Source organism: Pomacea canaliculata, linkage group LG4 (assembly GCF_003073045.1).
Source record: "Pomacea canaliculata isolate SZHN2017 linkage group LG4, ASM307304v1, whole genome shotgun sequence".
Lineage (NCBI taxonomy): Eukaryota > Metazoa > Mollusca > Gastropoda > Architaenioglossa > Ampullariidae > Pomacea > Pomacea canaliculata.
The window spans coordinates 10,916,016-10,933,136 of record NC_037593.1 but is presented as its reverse complement, the minus strand read 5'-3'; the positions used below and the strand labels follow the sequence as shown (position 1 = coordinate 10,933,136).

General features: G+C 40.3%; 2 protein-coding genes across 4 annotated transcripts; both read left to right on the top strand.

Moving 5' to 3' along the window:
- The first annotated feature begins 1,093 nt into the window (after positions 1–1,093).
- On the top strand, positions 1,094–7,842 carry LOC112562340 (protocadherin-9-like). 2 transcript variants are annotated; one of them, XM_025235558.1, is made up of 12 exons: positions 1,094–1,567; positions 1,923–2,106; positions 2,313–2,492; positions 2,662–2,793; positions 3,057–3,179; positions 3,673–3,855; positions 4,191–4,333; positions 4,738–4,824; positions 5,260–5,587; positions 6,112–6,591; positions 7,086–7,144; positions 7,416–7,842. In XM_025235558.1, exons 1-12 carry the CDS (start codon positions 1,511–1,513, stop codon positions 7,554–7,556), a joined length of 2,097 nt encoding a protein of 698 aa, XP_025091343.1. In that variant the 5' UTR covers positions 1,094–1,510; the 3' UTR covers positions 7,557–7,842. The 2 variants fall into 2 exon arrangements, with proteins under 2 accessions (XP_025091343.1, XP_025091344.1); XM_025235559.1 differs by having other exon boundaries at positions 1,095–1,567; positions 4,191–4,309.
- Positions 7,843–8,633: 791 nt separating this feature from the next.
- On the top strand, positions 8,634–16,408 carry LOC112562401 (cadherin-1-like). 2 transcript variants are annotated; one of them, XR_003098856.1, is made up of 13 exons: positions 8,634–8,941; positions 9,659–9,851; positions 10,281–10,440; positions 10,831–10,971; positions 11,384–11,509; positions 11,695–11,874; positions 12,242–12,357; positions 12,752–12,841; positions 13,244–13,562; positions 14,012–14,127; positions 14,605–15,157; positions 15,372–15,433; positions 15,789–16,408. XR_003098856.1 is itself a non-coding variant. In XM_025235652.1 (11 exons), the coding sequence occupies exons 4-11, from the start codon at positions 10,929–10,931 to the stop codon at positions 14,992–14,994; spliced, it is 1,380 nt and encodes a 459-aa protein (XP_025091437.1). In that variant the 5' UTR covers positions 8,634–8,941; positions 9,659–9,851; positions 10,281–10,440; positions 10,831–10,928; the 3' UTR covers positions 14,995–15,249. The 2 variants fall into 2 exon arrangements, 1 of the variants encoding a protein (XP_025091437.1); XM_025235652.1 differs by lacking the exons at positions 15,372–15,433; positions 15,789–16,408 and having other exon boundaries at positions 14,605–15,249.
- The last annotated feature ends 713 nt before the right edge of the window (positions 16,409–17,121 follow it).

Below are 17,121 nucleotides of genomic sequence, written 5' to 3'. Positions count from 1 at the left end.
CAGTAAGCCACCTATTGTTATTACTGCTGCTGTAGATATTTTCTGTATTTTTATTCGTTTTTGCTCTCTTTACCCTTCTGTCACTGTATTTTATTCTCAGCACCAGCTGTCACGTGGTTGTCTCCTCTAACGCCATTGACAGAATGTTTTGTAACAGATTAGTGATATTTGCTCCGTAATATTTATCCAAATCTATTAATTATTTGAACATTATTCATTCACACACACGCACACGTGTGTGGAAGAGAATTATTCATGCAGCCAGCCAACGCTAACCTGCAGGTGACAGGTGACCCACCCGCTATTTAAGACTACCTCGTGCCGGTGTGTTTACCTTGCTCTCCTGCTACACGCCACGACCAGCGTACACCCGGCAGAAACAATTGTGGTTAGAAATCACCTGCACGACAAACACTGGCTCCAACGGTAGCAGGGTGGACAGGTGATCACAGCAACACTACTACTGTACACAACTACTGGGTGAGTACAACAGTCAACAGTCCCTCCTCGTCTTTTTCCTTGACGACCAGAGCACGAGGACTGGCTTCTGTCGAGTGTTTAGTGTTGTATGTGTAGTCATGGAGCTGTACATGCATGTCCTTACACTCACAGACTAGTATTGTGAGTGTGTATATATATACTTTTGATTATAGGAAGAGTACACTAAGATAATGATGTTTAGTTATGTTTAGACTAAAAATGAGCAAATTTTTGTCATAGCTTTTAGTGCTGTCGCTGCTGCTGCTGCTGAGGAGGAGGAGGATGGTGATGACGACGAGGATGATGATAATTATTATTATTTAATTAAAACACCAATATTGCCACCAGCGTCTCTCCTCTTGTTAGTTTATTAACTTATAAAGATATACTAGTGAAACATACAGTTTCTGATATTTGCTAGAGCGACACCAGCTATGAGAGAAGACTAAAGTGGCAAAGGTTTGTATGTATTGAAGAATGTAGATAACAAGATGATGTGTACTACAGATTACGAACTGTATAAGCTTAGAAGAAAAATAGGTTTCTTTGGTTTATTTTGCTATTTTTGTTTTTTGCTTATTTGTTTTGCCAAGAGGAACTTTAATCGAAATGCTGCAATTCTTTTATATATAAATTAGATATAATAGGAAAATACATCCTACAAAAAGGGTTCCATTGCTTTAAGTAAGTTTGCTATCTCACACAACAGGGACAGAAAAAAATCTTGTTAGGTATTTGAGATACCTGGGAGAACTTTCAATCAGCAATAAACCACAGGACAATATTTCATTCCTCTGTCTTCAGCTCCGTGGCCTCGGTCCTAATCGTCTTAGCAAAGTCTGGTTGACACAACAATTCGTTCTTATTACAGGCAATGTTTGCCCTCGGCAACAGGCAGTTGTGGCAAGAAAACAGAAAAGCTAGCTTGCTTGTACTGAGAGGTTTAGCTTTTAGCAGTTAGCCAAACGAAACTGTAAAGACTGGTAATTATCTGTGATGAACTTTGTGAAGATCAAGACACGTTTTCATTATGACAATTAACTTGCTACTTTGCCTGCTTCCTTTTTTCTTTGGTTTCTCGTTCCAAGTAAGTGTCTCACTTTTGTACTAAAAATATCTATAATGGATCTTCTTGTTTCTTCAAACTCAGAATTTTTATTTTGGTTTTCTTATAGTGTGTGTGTGCTTTTCATCTTCCAACAATGCATAGAGAGCGGACATTGCTTATCATGTTTACTAACTATCGATAGAAAGAAAAGAAAACAAAGAAAGAGTTGTGTGAGGGATCAAAGATGAGTTATTTAACGAGCATGATTATTATTATTGTGTGACGTCATCATCTAACCGCAGGGCGTGTCATTGGCTGGGTGAGATTTAAAGTGAATGTTCGGTTCACGTGATAGCGTCCATCTTTTTCTTAGTTCTCGTGACGTTTTCTCCAGCAAACTCCGCACGCCGACCTCGCGGACACTTACGTCACTATCAGCGATGGTGCGGTGATGGAAACACTACTGACGTCAGTAAAATGTCTGCCAAGTGGCGCCACCACATCTTGCATCTGCAACATAATCTCTTCTGCGCCACCATTCTCTCCCTTTGATGTTTGGAGATCAAAGACCGGGACCCGTGAGTTAGTTTGGTCTCTGTCCTCATCATTGTGACCTTTGTCCTCGCCACGCCATTATTATTATTATTGTTATGCGCCATTGTTTTATTTTATTTTTTTTTACAACGACAATAATTCTTGTCTTTGGAAATCCACAAAAGAGAACAAAGTAAAGATTTTTCGAGAAGACTGTTTTTTCATCTTGTCTACATTCCTGGTCTGTCAGAGACAGAGTTCGAAGTTCACTACGTTGGACAACGAGGCCATTACTTCGTGAACTACACCGTAGCCAGCACCTACCGACTGGAGGTCGTCTGCAGTGAAAACAACGTGGACTCCAGCCCCGTGTTTCTAGAAGTGGACGTTTGGCCGAACCATCATCCCGTTGTCACCAACTGGCCATCAGGGGAGTCACTTTGGTCACTACGACGACTTCATTGTTCTCTCCAATCGTTGCACTTGTGACAAGAGGTGTCACGTGTCACAAGATCTATCTAATGTCTAATTACAAATATTTTAATGCTTATAATTACATTTACAGCAGTTGAATCATTCTTTTTGTTAACAACTCATAGATGTGGCTGTCGTTGGACGAGGACAACCTACTGGAACCTTGGTCTACTCGGTGGTCGCCACAGATGTAGAAAACGAGCCTCTGACCTACTCCATGACGCAATTTCCTCCTGACAACTATTTACGCATCACCTGTAAGTAATAACCCTTGTATTATAACTGCAAGTAATAACCGTTGTGTTATAACCTCGTGTATTTCCGAGACTTCCCTAAATCTTAGTCATTGAGTCACGTGATCTGTATGTCTGCTTCTCCCCACTGCCAACACCAGATAACTGTTTCTTGATTTAATAATTAATGATTTATATGAAACAATGTCTTCAACTGACATGAGGTTGCATGAGTTTCTCTATCAGTGATGATTTTCTGGTGTCTGGTGTGATTGCATCTTTTTCAGCCTCTGGTGGCATCGAGTTGGCTGTACACTCGTCCTCTGTGGCTGTTGACCGTGTCGTCTGCAAGGTGGACGTGTCGGACGTGTCCAACACTGTTTCTCTTACCGTCTTTGTTGACTTTTCAAGTGAGTGTTTTTGCAATCCTCGTTTTTGATGGAAACTTACCCTGACAAGCAACATTTCATGGATTTCATTTAATAAATAGGATGATTTGAACTCTTCAGAACCAGTTCATGAATGTTGAGTCAATGAACTACAACTGATGACTGTAACAAAGAGGTTTAAGAGTAAATGAAAAGATAATTGTTTGAGGTACACACCACACAACAGATAGACAGGGGCAAGGTGGAGATAACATTCAACAGCCAGTATTTATACCCAATGATCACAGAGCTATAAATGTTAGCGTCAGTCCTGTCTTTACGACACTGGGTAGGGAGGGTGGCACTTGTCACCACTGCAATGAGAACTAAACGTCTCTGGGTCACCTCTGGATTTGTCCATTTTCGTAACTTGGTCGTCGGGGCTTTTTGTTGTGTGTCAGAGAGAGAGAGAGAGGGAGAGAGAGGGAGAGAGAGAGAGCTGTCAACCATTTTAATTTGAGACTTTATCTGACAGACAGGAACCATCAGCCGATCATCAACAACCTGCCCAAGAACGTCAGTATTTTCGAGAACACCACAGGTGGGTTCCTGCTTACCGCCCTTGACGTCATTGACCCGGATAATGACCCCGTCACGACTGACTGCCACGTGGTTTATCCTGCAGCAGAAAACTACAAGTTTTACTTCGACATCAGATGTAAGCAGGACGTCACTGACCAATACACGTCACGTAGTATATTACTGCAGAGAACATTTTTGGTTTGAAAAAAGTGTTTTTCCTCAATGAACAGTTTTTCTTAACTTTCAGTTTGATTTCTCTTCTCGTCTATATATAGCTAAACACATTCCTACATTTACAAAAATCCATATAAGTAGGTATATTTAGTGTTTTATATTCACAGCAACACATGTAACTTATTCTGATACAAAATATAATAAAATTACAAAATGTATAGAATAGAGTAATTGTCTACAGGTAAAGAAATAGATAAAATAACACCAAGGTAGGTCACTACTCTGTTGTTTACTCAGCTCGCGAAATAAAAGTGTCGCAACTGCCGCGAGCCCAGAGTCTGTTTGACTTTGACGATGGCGTCAGGCAATACGTCATCCATTGTGTTGCCAGTGACGGATATCTGACGTCAGCTGTGGTACGTGTGGGTTGCCATAAAATGGTGAGCGTTAGTCGTGTTGGTGTGTTATCTCAGAGGAAGCAGGCTGTGAAAAAGGAATTCTCTTAGCAGATTAAAAAAAAAAAAATTTTAAGAAAAACATTTGTTTTATTCGGTATTTTACAAATTGTAGTGAATCAACTTATTTTTATGATATTGCTTTTAACGTTTACTACCATCTTGTAAGGTGGAAGCCTGTACTAAGGAAAATGTAAAAATACTTAGTGACATTATTTGGAAACGTTAATCACCATTTGTTGACGATTTTTTTATAAATGACATTATCAATTTAGTCTTTATTATTGAGCACTTGGTTAGCAACTTAACAAAATACACATTTTACTTTAAATAATACTGTGGTTTAGTAGAACTTTGACATGTTTGTGCGCTGTCTCCTTTTTTCCCAGGGTGTGGTAATAATAGACATAGAAAACGTGCACGAACCGCCTATTTTTAGCCATGACGTGTACTACTGCACTCTAGACGAGTCTTGGGTACGTAAAACATTACGTCACGTGGCTGCGGCCGTTAAGATGTTCAGTCACTGTTTTGATTTAATGAGATGCGCATTAGACTGCGTTAGATGTTTCAACTAAGTAGACTCACTTTTGTTGTTTGGAGTAAATAAACATTCTTGGTCGTAAACAGACAACAGGTGTCGACATTTTATCCTCTCTTTAAAGCGCCTTTTCTACTCCTCCTTTGTCATCTCTTTCTTTCATCTCTATTATCATCTAACCGATGAAAGATTTACTAAGATTATTTTGCGATCATGTCGTCAAACAAAAATATATATATATATTTTCGTAAAACACCTTTTCATACCCGTGCAGTCTTTCATATTTCCTAAACTTACAAATATTTTTTCAAGCAGTTCACAAAGAATACTCGAAAAAGTAGATAGTGTTGCTCAGTACATTCTTCTTCAGGCCAAGATGTCCCACTGTGACCCTGGCATAAACGTCACCGCCCCGGACAGCCGGCGTGGCGTGACGTACGCCTTCAAAAGCTCGGCCAGCAGACTAGAGTCGTTCTTCTGGTTCAACGTCACCACAGGTCACGTCACCTTCGCCACGGACTACGATGTAGATGAAGGCGTTAGACCAGTCGCGGCGAACCTCACGATTATCGCCACCGATGACATCGGCATGACGTCAGAAGCGAAGATAGAAATAAGCATTCGTGACGTCAACGACAACACCTGCAAGTTCCGGAACAATTCTCTCCTAACGCAGTTCAATAGCAGCACTCCGCTGGGTCAGTAGATCTTGCAACAGAAAAATATTTAAAGGGACACAAGTAATAAATAAATAAAATCAGAGTAGTTTGTTAAAATTAATTAAAACTGATCAAATACAATTTTCTGTTCAGGTGGGTATAAGTAATGCTTGCCGAGTTTTCTGTAATTCTCTCATTACAGTCTAGCGCCATGTTGTATTCCCTGCTTTCAGGTTTGTTTATTTAACTAAAACTTGAGTTACTAAACTCAATCCTCTTGTTTACTTGCTTATCATCTCCACTAAGGACATGTATAGGTGGACTGCTGTCTGTCTGCCAAGACCAACGCTTAGCCTCTTGTGAACGTCTCCGCTGCCAGTCTCGGCGAGCCTGTACAAAGAATGTGACTAAACCGGAAGCTTTGTAGTCTCATGCCTCGTTTTAGTAGTTAATCTAAAATGTGAATAAACCGGAAGCTTTGTAGTCTCATGCCTCGTTGTAGTAGTTAGCCAGGAACAATCGTCTGCCAGCAGTGCAGTAATACAAGCTCGTGACCTCCACAGGTGTGATTGACGTTCTTCACGCTGACGACAAAGATCTGACGTCACCGAATAATGACGTGGTGTACGAGACCTCTGCAGGAGACACGAGCTACTTGCGGATCATGCCGGACGGAGGAGTGCTGTACAGTCAGGCCGTGTCCCCCAGCCACGAGGAGCAGATCTTCTACCTGACGGTGCGGTGTGTGGACGGAGGCCACTTCCCGAGATCCTCCACTGCCGTGTTCGCCGCCCACTTCCTCCCTGTCCCGGACTCCCTGTGGGACAACCCCGTCTTCCTGGCGGTGTTCTCCGTCCTGATGGCGATCGTGTCTCTGTGCCTATTATTCCTGTTCTATAAATGTTGTTTGAGGTCCAAGGCGCCAGGTGAGCCCCTCCCGAAAACACCTGCTGCCAGGTGTGCTGCTCCAAAAAATCTAACAGTGTGTCCAACCACGCGGCTCCTGACACAACGGAAACAAAAAAAGAAAAGGATTTGGAGATGTAAGTAGTTGTTTGATTGGATGATTGAATTTCTTTACATTTTTTTAACAAAATTCGTTACTCGATATAAGTAATTTATTTCAAAATAATTCGCGTTTATTTATCATACAGATAGCAGCTTTGCTCAATCGAAAATAGCTCACGTGAAAGATTTTGTGACTTTTATTCGTTGTTCCAAAATCAAGCAAGATTGTCTTGCTTGTGATTGTTTGAATAATTTGCTCCCGTTGGTATTTGGAAATTTTATGTTAGTCCTTCCATCGATCCTTATCAATATAGATAAATTCATGGCTGAAAACTGTTTTCTCTCTCAACCTTGTAGTTGCTTAGCACGTGTAGGTAAGCGTGACAGGACATAGGCAAGTGCGAGTCAAGTATCTAACAGACCAGAGTTTTATAAACGGCATTTGAGCTTGTTCAAAATTTACAGTTATTTATTTTATTTGATTCTAAATCCTCAACGTCTAAAAATAACAGAGTGTTTACTCTTACAGTCCTGAGCAAGAAGAATTACCAACAAACAAAGACTACAAGAACATCGCCTGGGCCGAATGTAAGATTTACTGTCTTGATAGTGTTTGTTATTTACTTTACTAAAGTGACAGTTTATTGATAGTAAGAGATTATTTTGACCATTTGTTACACTGGACCACTTCCCAGCGTCCTCTACTTGCAGCATGTGTCATTACTGTTCTCATGTCTGTCATCTTGTCTATATTGTCTTTTGTCCACGTGGCTGCTTCTCCATGTGCGTGCATGATGGGTTACGTGTACCAGATGGAAAACAATGAAGTACCTGAAATAATAAATCTGATATTTTTCAGCCGACTGGAAAGAAACTGGAGCCACCCCTAAATCGCCGGAACCTACCCCACCTGTCTAGACAAGCAGAAATGACAATGAAGACACCAACAGACGTTCGTCAGTGTTACTACAGTCGTCATAGAAACATGTCTGTACATTAATCACAACAACATTCTTGATCGACAATGTAGCTTGTACATTGAGATTGATGTATATGTTTGGTCATTGTGTCGACACGGCCCACAATATTTATGGTGACAGTAGGAATATTAATCTTCACTTTATAATTTATATTAATTAATAGGATCGGCTGCAGTCTTTGCTTTTTGTAAATTGTTACATAATAGAATTAAATACAATATATATTGGAAATATTTTATATTTGTGTATATATTTACTCTCTTGTCCATTAAAAATACTTTATGCATGACCCTTCTGTCTTTTTAGTTCAGACTGTCAATTTTTTTTTTTTTTTAAATATTTTATAAATATCTGTGTGCACATACTTATATAACACATATCATGAAGATATAATCAATCCAATTTTCCTGCTGACATAAAGAAAAAAACTATGTATTTAATGCTGATATGACAGTTTTAAATATTTCGCCAAGTATTTTATTAATCTAATATTTAGAAGTCATGTAAATATCATTATTTTCTTATAATATAAATGGTAAGTTTACCACCTGATGCTTAATTCATGTTCTTTCAGTCACTTATATTTGCCTTTCTGTCTACATCTACATCCATGTTTGTTTGTAAATATGTTTTCGAAGTTGTTTTTAATTATTTATATACTAATTAGGCTACTCGGCTTGAATGGTCCGCTGGAGTCACGAGTACTACTATAGCAATGAGTCGCTCGGTGTGAGAACATATCTCACACACACACAAAACACAGACTTCTTATTTACGTACAGGTCACTTTCCCGATATAACCAAATATTGACTGTGATAAAAACTCTCCTATTAGCTCTCAACTCAAACATCTACTCCTGTCACTTATCGACTACATATTATCTGCCCCTTGATCTTCTACAATATTTGAGTTTGAATTTGTCCAAAGAGAGAAAAGGTAAGTGATTTTGTCCTCGTCAATGTTGTGTTGACTTTCAGATAAAGATGTAAGTGTTCTCAGCACACTCGCCAAGTGCCGCCATTAAGTGCAAGTTTCTCACTCATCGCTTTTCTTTTGTTGTTTACGCGTTAAGTCAACAAGTCGAGGGCGGGCAATACAGCAATACTCTATGTTTGGATGTTAGGTATCTAATGTTCCATCGTGACAGTTGACTGGTTGGTTGGGAGAGTCGTAGGAGAGGGTACTTGCCGCTGCTTGGGTAGAGACGAACGAGAGAATGTCGACTCCGTGTCTGGTCGTGGTCCTGTGACCGATGAAGGTCCCTGGAGTAGGTGGTCAGTGAATCTTGAGAAAATGAACAGATCAAAGCCAGGACCTGTCACCAGTCTGACCTCAGGCTTCACGGGTGTCTGGACCTCAGTGTCTCAAGTTCTTATTCTTCTCTCCCTCACTCCGGTGTCGGCGGTAAGTCAGGGTACGAAAAGACATCATAGACTCCATAAGTTTTTGTTATACGTGGCTACACAAGGTAGGGCAGTCACGCAAGAAATAATACGAGCAGATGAATGTTTTATTTAAATGACAATATTTATTCCGTTCTGGTCATTCTTCTAAACTCGAAAAAGCTGTAGTCGTGATACGATCATTCTTTGCTTCTTCAAATTGGTTATTAATCTTATTTGATTGCTTTCCACATGTTTAACGGATTATTGATGTCTCACATCTATCAGTTTAAGTAAACTGTAGTTTTTTTATTATTATTATTATTATTATTATTACTGGGTTGAAGAAGCTGACAACTAAAGGCTTCATTATTATTATTCCATTTTCGCCGTTCCTATAAGTGTCAAATGAAGAATTAGTTATTCAGAAATACATTTCATTTACTCTTCTTTGATAGATTTTGCTCAAAGTTAACAGTGATGCAGTTTTAAAATTTAAATAATTTAGTGTCTAAAGTAACGTATCTACGTGACAGTATAATTGTATATTTGACTACTAACATTTATTTACTTCCCAAGATGTCGGACCCCCATACAGTATACCGCATGTCTTGCTTCTAAGCAATCTTCATCGCTGTCATATGTAATTACTGAAGTTTCGAGAGTTGAAAAAGAGTTGGAGGCACATTAAAAGCATTTCAATGACATTCTTATATAAAGTCATGACTCGCACCCGCAGGCCAACCTCGACGTTGCCCCGACACGACCCAGAACCCAGCGAGCATCTCAGAGTGGAGTGTGGCAACCACTGGGTTAATGGACCTCGTTTGTACCGACAACACAGCAACAACCACCACATGCACGTGCACAGTGACGTCAACAAGCCCTACTTCCGGTCCTTTTCAACGTGCAGCAGCAAACCGGAGACACGTGTATGACGTCATCCTAACTCTCTGATTGGTGTGATTTATTATGTTGTTGTGGTCAGACAGTCTCGGTGGCAAAAAAAAATATAATAATAATAAAAATAAAAAAATAAATAAATATAATGACTATAATATTTCAGTCTTAATAACTGTAATCTGGAAGTGGACAAAGTGACTTTCTCTCTTTCCTTATTTGTAATCAGTCTTTGTTCAGATTTGTTCGACGTATCAGAAGCTTGCCACCCTCTTCAGCGTAGCACCTCAACGATGATGAATAGGAAGACGAACAAATGCAAAAAACGAAGCAAAAAGTAGAAGGGGAAATATAAAAAATGGAATAAATTACTTATAATTAATTTTATAAAAACTAATGAATAAAAAAGAAATCCAAAGGTAAAATCTCTACATCAGTGCTCGTTATCATCTTGTCATCAGACCAGCGTATCTACTACACCGGTACAGGACTGAGCTACAAGACTGCCAGCAGTTACACAGTTCAATGTAGCATGTTCAGATGGCACCAACAAGGCGACTACACAGGGTACAGTGAACATCATCGAGAACCAGTCACCCGTCTTCACCGTCTGGCCGTCAGGTAGGGTGTGATGCTCTAAGATAGGTGTGATGTAGACAGTATGGTACAGTAACTCAGGTAGACATTAAACAAAATGTAATGTAGACAGTATGGCGCTAAAATCAGGCGTATAAATATACACAGGATTTATGTAGACAATATGGAGCAGTACTCAGGTGAAAAATATGTACAAGGTGTGGTGTAGACGGTATGGTACAGTAACTCAGTAGAAATGTAGACAGGATGTAATTTACAGTATTACACGTTGTCAGGTAGCAATGTAGACATTATGATACATTGTCAGTTAGAAATGTAGATCTCAGGGCCTTTAAAGATCACATTTTCACTGTGAACATTACAAATTTTCAATATCACTTTTTTTGTTTTTACACTCGTGACATTGTCTTCTAGCTACCGCCAGCTCCATCAGCGCCACTGCCGCCCAGGTGGGGGACACAGTCTACACGGTGACTGCAACGGACCCAGAAAAAAATTCCATCACCTATTCTATGACCCAGGATCCAAATAGCGGATACTTTCAAATAAATTCCGGTGAGAATCATTTCTCTAATCACGTGTGCCGTTATTTGTTACAGTAAAGCCACGCCATGTCTCTCCTTCTTAAAACTATCTTAGTGGCGGGTTAGAAGTGGCGATGTTTAAATTGCTTATCCTGTAATGATTGACACATAGTCGACACTTTTTTTTGAAAATTATGGATCTTTTTCTACTTTTGTTGCTGTCATTGCCCATTATTTATGCTCTAATACATTAGCTACTAGTTGCAGGGAGAGAACTGAAACTATTGGCATACAATGAGACGCTGTTTCGTTATGGGCAAACAATTTGGGTTTTTATTTTGTAAATAAAAAGTGTAAATAAGTATGATTGAAAATAGCACCAGTAACATGTATGGTGTGGAGTATATTGCCATAACACAGGCATTATATATATATCTCTGCAGGAACTGGGGAGATAACTGTGGCTAAATCGCTCCTGACGCTGACGTCGACGACGGTAAAGTTGTCTATCGTTGCCTCTGACATCACAAAGTCTACCGGAACCTTTATCTTAAATGTTCCTATCACAGGTAAGTACCAGATTAAACTATCAAAAATTACAGTTGGCAGCTTGTTTTCACATCAGATATCATGAATAAACAGGTTCATGCCACCAAAGACCTAAGTAAGATGTTTATATTTTACTTTCGTTCTACAAAACAGACATCAGCCGTTGTAATGCGAATGTTGTCATGGTGACGTGTCTATGTGGCAGATTTGAACCAGCGGCCGTTGATCACAAACCTGCCGGACACCGTGTCCGTGTACGAGGACAAGGCGGGTGGCTACGTGCTGAGCACGTTGACCATCACTGACCCCGATGGTCAGACTGTCACGACGACCTGCAGTGTCAAACCGGCCGACGAGTCTTACAAGTTTGTATACAACACCAACAGTAAGTAGATAATGACGGTTTTCTTCTTGAGAGTCACCTGTCGGTAAAGCCCTCACATGGCGCGCATGCGCACACACACAGGGTGGACCACTCAAGTAGCCCTCGTCCAAGCGCATTAAGCATGTGGCCCACGTTTGTGGCCCATTCTGTATAATTATACTTACTAATATTACTCATCGAATGAAAATGTTGGTTCAGTCACGAAGAAGAGTAATTTGGTTTGATTATAAATAAATGAGAAAATTAACTGGCCTCTCTAACCGACCTGTGTGTATACATATATATATCTATATTCTTTTGTTTTTATATCAGAATATTAACTTGCCTCTTATCAATGTGTGTGTATATATTTATTCTTCTGTTTTAGACCAGCAAATTAAGTTGGCCTCTCTAACCACTGGGGAGACATTGCTGGACTACGACTCGGGTACCCATCAATACCTCATCACGTGTGTGGCCAGTGATGGATACCTCACATCGGAGGTCACCTGTTTGCTAGTTTCTTTAATTCACTCCTTGTAATTAAGTGTTTTAATTCAGCATCTTCAATTATGTGCATATACATACATTCTCATGCAACATATACCTGAACACATCCATGTACACATACACATACATATACACATACACATACACATACACATATAAGTACACATACACATACACATACACATACACATACACATACACATACACATACAGTACACACACGATTGGCTGATATTTGATTGACTGTTGAACAATCGACAATGGAAAGCAGAACTTTCGTACACCCTTGTACACTCAAGTTATGTAACCCTCGTAGAGCGAAGTGGCGCACACCCTCGTGTACTCTAGTGACGTCAACGAGAATAACCTTTACAATTCCCTCTAACAGAGTGATGTTCTCACCGTCAACGTTGAAAACGTCAACGAACCTCCTGTGTTTTCCCAGCCGATGTACTACTGCACTTTGACAGAGTCCGATGTAAGTCTTCACACAGGTGCACACGTGTGAACACACACAATCACGTAGTCATACATACTTACACACTTACCTACGTACATTCAGAAAAAGTATGATATATTCTAAAGTATTTGGAATCCATTGGAAAGTTTGGTTAATGCGAGGCAAGGCATTGTGATACTCGGGACAAAAGTTACAAGTTACAAGTGGACTAAAGCCTTGACATCAAATCCAACCAAATATTTATCAACGACTTTTACACAAAGTCAGTTTACGATTCGTTATAAATAACTATAAATGCTAAATTTTAAAATTATTGCACAATTTGTAACCGTGTCAACAAATTATCGCTGTGTCTAAATATAACCAGGACAAATGGAATTCTTGAATTATGCTATTAAAATACATTCCTCTCACCTGTAGATTGGCGTGTCGCAATGCAGTCTGGGGCTGAGCGCCACAGATCCGGAAAATCAAGCCATGACGTACAGCCTGTTGCCTGGCAACAACAGCGAGAGGTTTACCTACTTGACCTCCACGAACAGGTTGACCTTTGCCGTGAACTATGACGTTGACAACAGCGCCATGCCAACTAAGGTCATCGTCACGATCCAGGCCAAGGACGCGCAAGGGTTGACGGGAACATCACAGATCACCATCAACGTGCAGGACGCCAACGACAACACGTGCAACTTCGGCAACAACGTGCAGACAGCTTCCGTCAACCAGGGCTCATCTCTAGGTGAGGCAGGGGCAGGGCAGGGTTGGTGTACCTCTTTATTACGTCACCTTTGTATCCTGTCTTGTTCAGCCAGGTGACATCAGGTGATATCTGTGTGTGTGTGTGCTTCGGGTGGCTGGTGTTGCTTGTCATGTCTTCAAATGTTAGCAGCATGTCCCCTGGATTTAGGGACTCGTGTGGCTCATTGCTTCAAATATTTGCTGTCTCCATGATGTATTAATATAATCCATGTAATGATGTATCAATAACGGATTTAACACTGGTGCTTCTGCCTGTTATTTTCTATCATCTGTAGATCATGAAAGCATCAATGAACCTGGATAGACGAATTGCTTTTAACCTCACACACACACATATTTGAGAAAGGAGAGATAGGGTAAAAATAGACAACTACTCAGCAAAACCCACTAATCAGTAATTAGCAGCTGTGTTCCTTTTCTCTTACCCAGGAACTCTGGGAACGTTTTACGCTACAGATGACGATCTGACGTCACCAAATAACGACATCAAGTTTGAAACTGTGTCCGGTGATACTTCATACCTGTATCTGTTCTCTAATGGACAGGTAAGCTTCTTAACAAGACTATTTCAGGCCAAGCTGTTGTCATTCAATAGCATGTTCACACGGTCATTAGCGTGCAGCTGTCTTTTTCTCTTGCTTTTGTTTTGTTTACTTTTTTAATTTGTTTTTATTTTGTTTATTTGTTTGTTGTTTTTTCTTTGTTTGTTGTTGTTTTTTTTTTTTTTGGTTGTTTGTTGTTGTTTTTTTTTTTTTGTTTTTTGGAGAGGGGTTTCCTTTTTTTCTGCATTACTGCCAGTTTAAACAGGCAGCGGATAGATGGGAGAGAACTCTTGTATGGCCTGACTGAAGCTTTAATACATGACATTCCCTCCCTTGCATTGTGAGCGCGAGTTGAAGCCTCGTACCTCTTGCGGTGTTTCAATGCATCATTAATTATTAATCATGACCTGAGATTGCTCCATCAAACAGGCATCACTGAAACACTCTCAGAAAACTTGTAAACGTGTTGTGTCCCCTCAGGTGCAGTACAGCAAGCAGATTCCGGAGTCGGAGAGCGGGCGAACATTTTACCTGCAGGTCAGGTGCGTGGACAAAGGTTCCCCCGCTCTCTCGGCGACAGCCACGTTCGCCCTCACCTACGTCACTACAACAAGTACCACCACCACCACGACCACCACGACCACAACCACACCAACCACAACAACGACGGCATCGTCTTCACATAGCATCTGGGACGACGGCGGCTTCGTGGCGGTGTTTGCGATCCTGATGTTGCTGCTGGCGCTGGGTCTTGCGGCGCTGCTGGCGTATCTGTGCTGCTGCAGCGGTGGGGGCTGCGCGAGTGGTGGGGGCTGCTTTAACGGCTGCTGTTACCCCAGTAAGGTCTTGCTTCTAGTTCTGGTCGAGTGAAATCTGTTGTGAATCTCGTCATCTCACGTAGATCAATCAGACTATCAAACTATAAATTATTTTTATGCTTAATTATTTCATGCCCATATCTAACATTGGATTTTCAAACATTTCTCAGGGAACGACAGTCACTGACGAGGGTTCGACCGGCAGAAAAGGATTTGTAAGATAACATTTGGATCTATCATTTCTGGAAAAGATTTCTCCTCCTCCTCCTCCTCATCCTCATCCTCATCATCATCATCATCATCATCATCATCATTAGTAGCAGCAGCATATATATATATGCAACCCCCTTTCCTTTTTAATGAAGTCAGCCGTAATCGACGAGCAGACGAGAGGTTACTACGACGTTGAGTTTATTTCTTCTTTCTCAGTTTCAGGACTGAGAAGTCCGGGAGACCGTATAGCAACTATAAAGATTTTGCATGGAACAATGGTAATAGCATAAGAAAAGGTAGTGGGGGGGGGATGCCACATCCTCCAGTGGCCCCACCCTTGTCTTGCTGTTGTGGGTGAGAGAAAGCGAACACGTGATAGAGGAAGAGAAAGCTGGACAATAATGATTTGATAGAATATATGTCAAATGCAGTATTCAAAAAAGAATTATAACACCCACATTGATGCAAAAGTTTAGAGCGACATGTCATAGTCATTACAACAAATATTAATATCAAGCTTTGAAAGCACGTGTGTGTATGTATGCGTGTGTGTGTGTGTGTGTGTGCGTGTTTGTTGATATGTTTTATATTCATTTTTATTTCTATGCATCCCTGTTTATGTTTGTGTTCTAGGAGATTCCATTGAAGATGGCACATGGGGATGGGAATAAGGCCTCAAACTATTCTCTGAGAATTAACAGCTCGAGAGCTCTTCCGGCACCTAGAGACGGTTACTGAGTTATCCTCCCTGTCCTGTACAACCACCGTGACGACAACTACAACACCTCTCACTTCATTTCACAGAAAGACTGCTACAAATCGTTTTGTGATTGGGTCCCAGTCAGTTCTCTCCCCTTTTTCTAGGCACATCAAATTATCTCCCTTTTTAACCCGTTCTCATTGTGATGCTGTTCTTGCTTAATGGAAAAGAAAAAACAACAAAATACAACAATATGAGAAACAACACAATACAGTTCATGTGTCAAAGTTAACCGCGTACTTTACACACAACAACCTTCACAGAGGTCTTATTACAATTAGTTGTGTAAATAATTTTACAGATAGCTTCACTCAGTTTGTTTCAATATATTGTGTACACATTGTGATTCCTTTGATAATTTCTATAACTGGTAAATAACAATAAATTATTACTATTCTGCTTTGTTTAGTAATCTTCCTCGGGTGCGTGGACATAGTAAAACATTTGTTACTTGTCATCAGATGAGAGATCCAGACTAAGGTAGCTTCGGAAACTTATTGAAAAATAAAACTTTAACTGGAGGAGGAAAGTAACAGACAAGAGAGTCTGAAGTATGTTTGGGGTGTCATGGCGAACGCAAAAACAAACAAACAAACAACAAACAAACAAACAAACAAACAATAAAAAACACGTTACTGAATTATTTAAATTCGTAAAGAATGACAACTCCAACAATCAGCCTGCTAGTAATTGCATTTCTTGTTTAATGACTTGGTCATGCTTGGAGTAAAATGCTATTTTCCCAGATTTGAGGAAACCATGAACAAAAAGAGATCAAAACTGTGAGGGTACTTTTGTATACATAAACATGAGTTCTCAGCTCTCCCTCTGAATGAAGCCTACCCAACATCTACGTTTTTGATGAAACAATGGGAAATTGAAAACAAAATTATACAGACGGTCACGTAAACCATCATAAAATTTGACATTAAAACAACAAAAACTAACAATTCTGCTCCTTCTGCTACCAAGATACATAACAGACAACATAACTGATTAAGTAAGCAATGGCCAGACCCCGCCGGACTGGTACAGCAAACACTTGCTACGTCCACCAAGATAACAAACGAGTGAAAACGTTTCCTCGACAAACATCACACCTGGCCAACAGGTGCTTTGAAATAAAACCGAGCGTTTGTATCCGCCATGCACTGAGGTCCCACACACATCCACCTGCCTGACTGACGGAATCTATAGACCTCTCGT